Genomic DNA, 10,726 nt, shown 5'->3' on the forward strand with positions numbered 1-10,726 from the left:
TAGATTGTTCATAAAAATGGAAACGTGTTGTCATCAATTCCGTATTTCGCGATCACAACTCGCAAATAATTATTATTTTTTCCTTTTCTTATTTACCTTTAGGGGCGACTATCGACTATGTGTGCCTATATGTGAAGGGTTTAAACGCATGCTCGAGATCCCAAAGGCCGAGCATGGTTTCATGATTAGAAAGGAAACAATAAAGTCATCCAGCTCTCACTGTTTTCAAAACAGCCTCGTCTAGCACGCAGTTGCGTTGTCAAAAAGCTTTGCGTGCAGTTGGAGATGTGTGCTCCTGTTATTAGGCTCAAAAGCGCCTGTTTCTAGCCTCAAAAGCTAATTAACAGATGTAGAAGCGTTCTTTTCTTAGACATGCATATGGACAGAAGTCAGCTTTAAAAAGTAAGCTATTTTAAACTTGAAAAATCGAATCTCGTAAGTGCGCAGAGTTCTACAAATAATGCTTTGTCTGTTTTATTATCTAACGGTTTAACGTCAGACAGGACGCACCGAATGACACATTGAAGAAAAACATAGATAGACCTAGTAAGATCCGTTTAAAGTAATGTTTGATAGCTTAAGTACCAAATGTAGAAAAAATACGGACCAAAACATATAGTGGTTTCAGTGGTTACGTTGAAAAATCTCCGAACTACTTAATTCAGTGAGAGTGTAGAGCTTCATCATTATTCTTGAAACCAACAGCTGTGCGCCGTAACTGGAAATAATGGCCATTGCTTTACAGACCGCCGTTATCCTCGGATCGTCACATATCACCAGTCTGCAGCTAGTCAGCCACGAGTGTCTGATATATTGGTAACGTAGGAGTGGATGTTATGGCATCGAAGACGTTGTATTTACAATTTGAAATTGTCTTTGGTTCACTGAAGCTAAATAGTTGTAATAAAAACTAATCAGACTAAAAAAAATGGATCAAATCAGACAAAATAGAAATTGATCAATAACCTTTTTTATCCAGTTTCTATCAATGAGGTATCCGAGAAATTCCTATATTGAAACATAATCAGTAGCAGACTATTTAATGTTAACATCGCTACGGAATTAGCGATGGGATAATGATTATATAATTCTGGAATCGAAACAATACGATCCCGTTTATCAGATATAAAAATTCTAAATAATAGCATAAATGGTTGAATAACTGAGTGACTCTGAACAAAAACGACCTATGTAAACATACTGAATTGGCATCAATTACATTCTACAGGCGGTTATTTTTGGCGCTGTTATTGTTGACACTCATTGATACGACCTGGGGTAACCAACTGTTCGGAAAACCCAAAAGAAACTCTAACATCGTGCTATTTCTCCTCGTCTATTAAAAATTTTGCGACTTACATAAAACCTTTTTGAAGAGTGCAGTATGAACTAACGCAGATTTTAATTTTCAACGTTCTCGAAACAGACTTCCTGAATCTAATGAAGACAGTGAACTTTCAGGCTGTAAGTACATAGGCATAGTACTTATACTGTATCTGGGGAGAATTTTTTTACAATTCGGTTTTCTGCAGTTCTGAAGCCTTCAGTCTTTGCATGTTCGTCGTTCCTTAACAAGGTCTACTGAGACGTCAACGATTATTTTTCAAAAACAAAAAAAAAAAAAATTATTTCTTATTGCAAAGTTTTCCGAAGAAAATTCTGGTGAATTGTAGTCAACTGTGGCACGATCCCAAACAAAGGCACACTCGATGCGTGTTCATACTGGTTCGGAGCCGACCGACTCAAGGCGGGTGTCGCTGAGTGAAAGTTCTGGTACGAGCTTAACATGAATTATAAATGGCTGACTGTTTATAGTTATTAGTTAATACAAAAAATACTTGAGTTCCATATCCGTTTAAAGAACATAACAAGTAAACATTTAATAAAACCAAATACGTGACATAAAACAATGTGAAGTGTCTCTGTCATGCAAATCTATCAGAATTCTAAATTGAGATAGATAGTTTATTCAGATTTAAAAGAACCTAGCAACTTTTCTGATCCACAATTAAACGCTCAAGAGCTTGGTCTAGCTATAACGTGTGCAGTTTCAAGACGCGCGCAATCGTAGTGGCACAATTCTTTCTTCGATACAACTTAAAGCTAAAACGACTGACTCACCAGCAAGTGAAATTCGAAAACGATACGGTTTTCGGAAGTAAACGTAAAGTATTTTCAGGAAAATCAGCAGCTTTCTTCGTAGTCTGTGAGCTTTTGTTAAGAGGATGCAATGCTAGTTAGCGGGTCACAGAGCAACAGAGATGAACTACTTCAGAAGATCAACTAATTAAATGAAATCTTACCGCTCTTTCAGAGTAAGTAATACACGACATGAAATGAAGTGAATCGCCTAAGCCTAGCATTATCTAAAAATAATCTGACCAAACGGAGTTGGCATAAACAAACAGCTTATCTAATCAGGTAAATTTTAAAATAGAATATTTTAAAAATAACCTATCGACGTGCAGATAAACGCAATACTGACACAATCATTGGGCACAGCAGTGAATTCCAGCTTCGAACTCCTGAAGGCATTTTTTTTGGGATCAGAGCAAGTGCAACTATAAATAATCAAATAGGAATGATGTAATATTGCAAATACCTACACGTGGCTAAAGCTTCTACGTTTCGACGTAATATTTAGACGTAAGCAACAACACTGTTCAGAAGATATTTTATGGCTGACGGGTAACGAAAGATGACGAAAACAAATGGTTTTTTGTCTGTGGACTTTTTGTCGTGTGTACAAGCTAGTAGAAAAAATCCAGCTTAGCTGCCTGTCTTAGTCAAATGTATTTTTTAAGTGGACAAAAAACTTAATTTGCATTGCGTATGGGATCGACTTTATGTCCAAATGGCTCTGACCGATCCTTATTTAGATTTCACATATCAATGAACATTAAATCTATCTAAACAGAAAGACTACCATTTCAGCTTCTTTCTTGGCCCAATGAATCCCACTAACTACTGAGTTTATAGTGATCTCATCAGCAATATGGATAGTAGTCATCGAATATGATTGTGCTGTTTGACCTGTTGCTGGCCTATTATTTAGCTATACCACACCTATTAATATGAGACAACAGCAGACAGGAAAAAAACACTGTCCTATCGATAAATGTAACCCCAACAAACACCCGAAATATGTATTATTCTTACTAAGCTGAGTTATCTTTGTGTGTTCCATTGTAATCGTTTTTCGTTTAATTTACCTTTTTTTTCTTTTTTTTTTTTTTTTTTAACTTTCTCACTACTTTACTTGCACTAGAATTACTCTTAGCAAGAGGTTATTTGCATCATGTATTCTATATACCGCCTTTTTTGCTTCCGGGACTTTTTTTTTTCATTATGGGACACTACAGCACATTTTCTACATATTGTCTGTATGATAATTGTTTATTATTTTGAAATTTGAGTGCCTTATTTTGTTCTTACTGTGTTTCATCTTGAATTTGTGTGAAGAAAGTATGATTCGCGCCAGATGCTTGTCATTTTCTAAACTCAGAACTCTCCTTCTTTTTATCTAAATTGCGTACCACGGAGCTTTTATGAGTGATTCTAGTGAATCCTTTCCTTCCTCCGGATCCAAAGAACTATGTATATTTTTTTGCAATTCACCACAAAGCGTCATTTGTTAAGAGAAGATTAAGTTCGAAGATTTCGCTCTCACTTAGTTCATTTTGCTAATTTTCTATGCTCGTCTATGCATTTCCCCTATGTGTTTTGGGTTTCTCTATATACAGGTACTCAATGTGCTAGTAAACTGATTACGGCTAATACAACATAAACAGTTTCATATTTTTTTTTTTTTATTTATCATTATATTATATGATCATAGGTATAACCGGTTTTGAAAAGCTCTAAACTGGCATTGCACTCAGACTGCGGACCACTTAGCAAGTCAAGCATGTTTTTTGCCTTGGGAACCAAAACTTTCTTGACAACCTTCGAATAAACCCAGCATTCATGGTCAGTATCCGTTTCTGCACTTGATCTTGGGCATCATGGTTCTGGAAGCTAAGTTTTTCCGGTAACTACTATGAAAGTCGTGAGATTCCCGGCACTTACCCCGCAGTCACGGAACTTCCAGTTTTGTTTCAATCTTTCCCTGCCCCGAAGATACATTTTTTTGAAAACGACCTTTGCAAAAATGTCTGATATTGATGCCCAGATTCGAACATCCGACTTCTGCAAAAGTAACTCTTCACTGGTATGGCCTGAGCCGTTGCCTGGGACGGCTACAGTAAAATGAAACAGTTCATCATTATGGCCGAAAGTCCTTGAGCTAAGACAGCCAAAAGGTCACATTTGCCATGTCAGCTTGTAACGTTCAAAATTGTCACACTTTTTTCGGAGCAGATAATTTGACTTTGTCTAAAGGCCCTGAAAGAGTTCGAGCAGAGCATTAAAAATTTCGGATGCGGTTAGTGTATCCCTACTTGCTACATCTAAGTCTGGAGACGATAAAACCATATTCCTCCAATAACAATCTCGAATTATCAGCCAGGTAACAAAGTGTGTTTACTAAAAACTAAAATTATTAAAGATATAATGATGCACGGTGAAAACATTGGTAATTCTTTATAGGCCAATGTTTTATTGGCACGATCACTGTAACCATAATGAAAGTCTCGTTTCATCGTCTCGTTCGTTGCTATGTCGAATCCCCATTAACAATTTTTAAGATTTGATTTCGCCAGCAGCCTTTAGTACATACATAGGGTGCGTATACCAAGTTCCACTCTTCAGTTTGGCAGATTTCTTCAAGCTTGCGTTTCCCACAATTTTACATTTACGTAACATATATATATATATATATATATATATATATTGTAAACTTCGTTTTTGGCTACTTGAGCGTGGGACGCCGGGAGTCACCCTGTGTAACCTTGTTACCTAACCAGGCAAGTAATCTAAGGTGCATTACGTGTGAAGTTCGGGTGTTTAATTTCCTGTATCGTAAAACCGAATCACTCATGTAAAATGTCGGCGCTGCAAAGGTCATTTAGTTATTTCTGCTATAAAAAGAGTCAAGGTATTGTTCATCCTTAACATATATACACATTTTGGTGGAATTTTTGTTCCGATAGGTGTAAGAAGCTTCTCATGCGTTGCTCAAGCTTTCGCCAACAGCTGACAACTAACGGCAGATAAGGTGATGCCTCATTATGCCGATCTTTTCTGGCTTTCACTACATAAGAGCTTTGGGTGTACAGATCTAGAGGGAGAATATGTACTAGCCGAATTTTTGTGCTTACAGATACTACTAGAAATTGGTGTTATACGATACCGCAGTCTTCTAAAGAAGTCTTTAGATAATTTGGATAGAATATTTGTTATCTCACAAAGTTGACGAACTTTCCATTTTTGACCTTTTTGTCTGTGGAAAAACCTCACTTCGTAAACTCGATATATATTATATCATATAAATGTCCATTGTCCACCAATTAGTTCTACACCGGCGTAATGGATTAGGTCGTCTCAAGTACATAGTGTCTTATTTATTTTCGACCAACTAAACTACCAAAAATGAAATTTTTAATATTATATTTTGTAGACAATACTGCAACGAAAACAAAAGCATGCAGGCTGTAAATAGGTAATTCATTTGAATCGTAGCAGACCGTTGGTCATTAGTATAGACGTTCGTTTATTGCCTAACAACAAAGTTTTAACTGCTTTAATTTCGATGCTAAATCCTAGAAAAAAAAAACAGAGATACCTACGAAACAATAAAAAAAAACCTACTTCTAGCAAGCTTTAAACTTTGTACTTGGCTGTGTAGTTCATCTTGTTACAAGAACCTCTTGGTATATTCACTGTGTAAATATACTCATGGGAGATCTATAACTTTTATAAAACATAGTTCATTCAAATATTAGTAGCAGTAGAAAGAGAAGACGACGCTACTCCATAGCAAATAAAAAAAGCTCGATGCTATTACCCAACCGGCGACGGGGGGTGTCATCGGCGGACAAATAAACTATCTCCCGTATCAACTATTACCGCTAGACTATCGAAAAACTGTTATTTAAAAACTATTCTTTTCTTGGCGTTTTTGTTGTTATTGGGTCTTGCCAATGCACACAACGAAATGTGCGTCGAGCGCTGACCGCATCTCAGGTCATAATGTGTAGCAATTCAACCATGACCGGAGCGTGCCGAGGGTGTGTGTATGCATCGGTTATAGAATCGGTCGCGAAATGTCACAGAAGCCGCTGATCAGAACAACGACAGCTGTTTTTTGCTCATGTTGCTTGTATTAGCTCGTTTCAACGTAACTGGGGCAAAAAAACGATACAGAATCATGTCGATACTGTTATGCTCGTATTGGCCACTGTTTTGCCCACTTAGCGGCCAATGGAAGCAGCGGCGCAGCTGAATTCCTAAGTGCCCATTTTGACCGCGGTCTAGCTTCTTCTGTTCCCCAACATTCTTCGATATATGCCAAAGCAGCAACTCGTATCATGGACAATTGAATCAAATAATATCTTACACGCACATTAACACACGCTCACGTCAACAGCGACGCAGAATCCGTGTCAGTGTTTGGCGATTTGATAATGATGTGATGTCAATAATACGCCACGATGACGGTGATAATCATGGTGACGAGGATAGTGATGAGCAAATAGTCTAATTCGTACAGCCATAGAACGAGGTTTTAATATTTTTACTTCGCGGCTATTGGTGACCACGCAGGCAATGGCCTGAAGACAACATGAAGATCCTACTTATGATGAGTCACTTATGTGCCAAAGTAGAAAGTGTTAGGGTAACGTAAAACAAATAAATGATCACTATGCTTTGGACCAAATCAATGAACTAACCGCCTCGTGAAGAAGTGTAAAATAGGAAAACGCTTGTGAATGACACGTCTCAGCGTTGTTGTACTATAATGCTATATTTAAACAGCGCCATAGAAGAAAGAACCCGGTGAGTGTAAAATGTGCCTAATTGTACGGTTACATTGCCGGAATTGGCATTTTTATTAGAACATAAAGGAAGCATTGGCTTGACTTCAAATAACTTTAACACTACAGATAGATTATTCCTGCTTTTTGTAGTCACGAATGATGACGGCCATACTGGTAGTCCACGAACGTATTGACGTAAGGCTTGTTCTTACGGCGGCCGTGGAAGGGCTGCCAGTCGAACACGGGGAACCATACTTGTAACGAGCTCCCAAAAATGAAGGTGGGTCTACTATGAGGTGATTGTTCTCGTGGTGGTGCAGTTATGAGTCTCTGTCTATTGAAATTAAAAAAGACGTGGTAGTTTAGACCGGTCGTTGACATGTGGCCTTGATTTCATGAATGCAGAAACCAGTCGTATAAAGGAAAGGTTAATTAAGACGCTGCCAGACATAACACTCGAGATATTTTCTTATTTAGTAAGAAATGGAGAGAGAGTGAGAGAGAAAGGGGGGGGGGGGACATTTAGAGTAAGTACCTTAGGCCTCTATGTTTCAAGTTTCCTACGTCCTATATCGCCGTGAGGCGTTCCATTAGACCTTTGATTTATTTTGGCAATCCCTCTTCATTGAGAAATACTTAGAATGCCTTTGAGATCCGCAATAATCTCTCGTTGTCGCCCAGGTCGCCGCCAAACCAATGAGATCTCGAGACCGATTTGAGGTCCTTTATTTAGTACACCATGACAAATATGGGACTTTGTTGTTGTGCGACTCATAGGAAATTTGTCAAAGGTTCTGCGAGCTCAGAAATCACATACGATTCCGCTGAGAATGCTTCTGTAACCTTGTGAATATTCAGAGATTTTAGCTTGGTACGAGCAGTCGGCATGGCATTGCATGTCAGTTTACTATAATGAAAAATGAGCTAAACTCTATGGATATGAATTGGAGCCCAATAACATTTTTATTTATATTAAAGAAGCTACGTGGTACAAGAAAGCCATGCATTTATTATAAAGGAGTAATTTTTAGACAGTAGACGTTGCATACGGCGCCTTAAAATTTGGCCTAAAAAAGGCCGCTACCTTAATTAAACTGACCGCTGAACCGCTGACCAATAACCAGATGACAAAAGTACATATTTTGTATACGATTATTGCTTTATTTTAAACACAGATAAATTGTTGAACTGGTTATCAAACAGGCTATAGTGATTTCACAAAGGAACGTAGAATAGTCCGTTAATATGACCTTAGATCAGTTGATTCTATTCTGGTAGTTCAAAAGACGTATTTTTAGTGAAACAATAGGCTTCGATGTACCACTTTACTGAACGTTTTAACTGAGTGGTGATGCTTTTCATGGTTAAACAGTGGAACCCGTCATCAGAGAATATTGTGACGATATACCTGTAAGCACATACAGTTGGAAAAGTCCAACTAAGTAAACAAAATGACCCGTGTAACTTCTGCGAAGCACAGGCGCCCAAAAGTCTGTGGTAACTTCACCGGAGTCAAGGCACACATGAGATCGTAGATCGCGTAATACCTACATAGGGCAGAAACTGAAATGCTTGTTATAGGATAAATATGTCGCCCTATTTTCTATTTGCCCCCTCCTATGTGTAATGGATCGAATGATGGAAAGATTATAAACGTTGCCAAATCTATGCTTACGTTCGTATATGTGGATAGTTGCAAGGTGGGTGAAGCCAGGTCGATATAACCGTATGCTGAGGAAGGACCCTTCGTCGTATATTGTTTCCTAATAAATGTATCTTTCCTATACCGTCTCTATACTTCTGCGGCGTCGTGGGGTGACAGTCTGGTCAAAGTGTCTTCTTCTTTCGTGTCTTCTATAGGTGTTTCCCTTTCCGCAATATGCCCCAGCGTGCGCCTTCTGCTCGCCACTCGGCCGGCAAATAAAAGGCCGTCGGATTCCTACTGGCGGTACTACTTCATCGTTGAAAACCGCAAAGATACAAGCTGATAAAATATGACGTCCTCTGCCACGCTGACCTCGATCTTAGCCGGTGCGTGACAAGTGCGTTAATATTTGGTTGGGAACAAAATCAAAAAGTGTCCATAGCGACGTAAAGTGTAGTGCCCGACTGTAGTTTCTGATGCTGATAGAGGTTGTGCTCTCATTTGTTGTGTATCGGTGCTATCACAGCGGTTAGAACTTCGAAAAACGATAAGAACTAGCCAACACGTCGTATGGTCTTTTATAACAGATTAGGTTGTTTAATCACCATTAGCGTTTGGCCTAGACGAAAGTTGTAAAAAAAGTGATTATTCCCTTAGTTATTCACACAATCAACTGTTGTAAAATACCTAGATAAATGTCTCATACGATACGGATTGGTTGCTACTATTTGCGTGTGGCAGCTGGGTTCGGGCTTATTGTTGGCATGCCAGTGGATACCTTCGTCATTGCAAGCGTGCCAATTGTGTCTGATGATGACCGGTAACAAAAGTTGTGCTTTCTCACTAATATGTTTGTTGCTCGTTTATGCGTTGGTTTACAGTAGCCACGATAATTGCAAGCGTCTGGTCGCAACGCGCTTACCAACTACCAGATGGAGCTGAACTACTTGTTGGTGAAGTGCGGACGAATTTTCACTGTCCTAATAAATACGGCTATTATGCTGACGTTGACAATAATTGTCGCGTATTCCATGTGTGCAATCCTGTCACGCTGGCCGATGGAAAACAGCAGATCCAGCACTACTCGTTTCTCTGCGGAAACCAGACTATGTTCAATCAGCTCTCGCTGACATGTACCTACGAAGAAGACTCTGTGCCATGTCAGAACGCTCCCGACTTCTTCTACGTAAACGAAAATATCGGCCTCGAGGATGCGCATTTTCTAAGCGACAACGACATCAAGAAGGTCGCTCCGTTGTTGCGTGGATTTGGCGCACGGAACGCTAGAGCCTAGGTGAATCGTAAAGAGACACGCTATAATAATTGAACTGAGATAATCCAGTCACATACTTACTACATGCTGTAACGCTCGAAACAAATAGCCAAACCGTCCTTGTACATACGTGAAGTAATCGAGATCATATGGAGTGCCTATAACAGTAATTATTAAATATATAGTATTACTATTATAAATGCTATCGTTATACGGTCGTTGAAATAAAAACGGAGCTTACAATTTGTAGCATTGCGTATTGTTCATTTGTATTAGTTCGACAAACGTTGAGCAATAGATTTTTACGTGCTCGATTCAAATTCTATCGGCTGAGATGAAACCGCGAACAGATAAATATTGCAGGCTTATTTTTAGACATGGTCGGTCATATTGGAATTGACCGAGAATAGTCGCCTATATATTTGTGTGTTTAGTTGTTTGACAATGATATGATTCTGGGGGGTCGGGCGAGTATTCGTGTGGGCGAGTACGGACACTCGCCCGCCACGTATATAACAATGCTCTCTTTAGCATTTGTAGCAAAAAAAAAAAATATAAATACTAATTTTTGCATCGGCGCGAGGAAATGGAATAGGAGTTTTTAAGATTTCGACCCAATGTTTAATACTTGCAGTCCCTATACGACCACTCCGTTTAAGCAAATAGCGAATACTAATGTATAAATAAGTATATATCCAGCTCGATGTCGCAAAGGACGGGGTTCTATACTAAGTGCTAAATAACAAAGAATTTCGTGCCCAGTTTTTGCGTGGACTGTATAGGGACGGCGTAAGTGAAATATGCTGTCAATTCTGTCTTTGACAAAGTATATACCGCACAAAGATCACGTGCGCATTGAAAGATTTCCTTCGAGCGATACATACGGAGCTT

General features: G+C 38.9%; 1 protein-coding gene across 5 annotated transcripts; it reads left to right on the top strand.

The window, feature by feature from the left end:
- Positions 1-314: 314 nt before the first annotated feature.
- Positions 315-10,084, top strand: LOC111270705 (uncharacterized). 5 transcript variants are annotated; one of them, XM_022851083.2, is made up of 4 exons: positions 315-402; positions 746-816; positions 8,778-8,948; positions 9,444-10,084. In XM_022851083.2, the coding sequence occupies exons 3-4, from the start codon at positions 8,912-8,914 to the stop codon at positions 9,854-9,856; spliced, it is 450 nt and encodes a 149-aa protein (XP_022706818.1). In that variant the 5' UTR covers positions 315-402; positions 746-816; positions 8,778-8,911; the 3' UTR covers positions 9,857-10,084. The 5 variants fall into 5 exon arrangements, with proteins under 5 accessions (XP_022706818.1, XP_022706817.1, XP_022706819.1 ...); XM_022851084.2 differs by lacking the exons at positions 315-402; positions 746-816 and adding exons at positions 6,338-6,936; positions 7,068-7,197 and having other exon boundaries at positions 9,447-10,084; XM_022851079.2 differs by lacking the exons at positions 315-402; positions 746-816 and adding exons at positions 6,345-6,936; positions 7,068-7,197.
- Positions 10,085-10,726: the final 642 nt, after the last annotated feature.

The sequence above is a fragment of the Varroa jacobsoni genome, unplaced genomic scaffold (genome assembly GCF_002532875.2).
Source record: "Varroa jacobsoni isolate VJ856 unplaced genomic scaffold, vjacob_1.0 contig00061, whole genome shotgun sequence".
Lineage (NCBI taxonomy): Eukaryota > Metazoa > Arthropoda > Arachnida > Mesostigmata > Varroidae > Varroa > Varroa jacobsoni.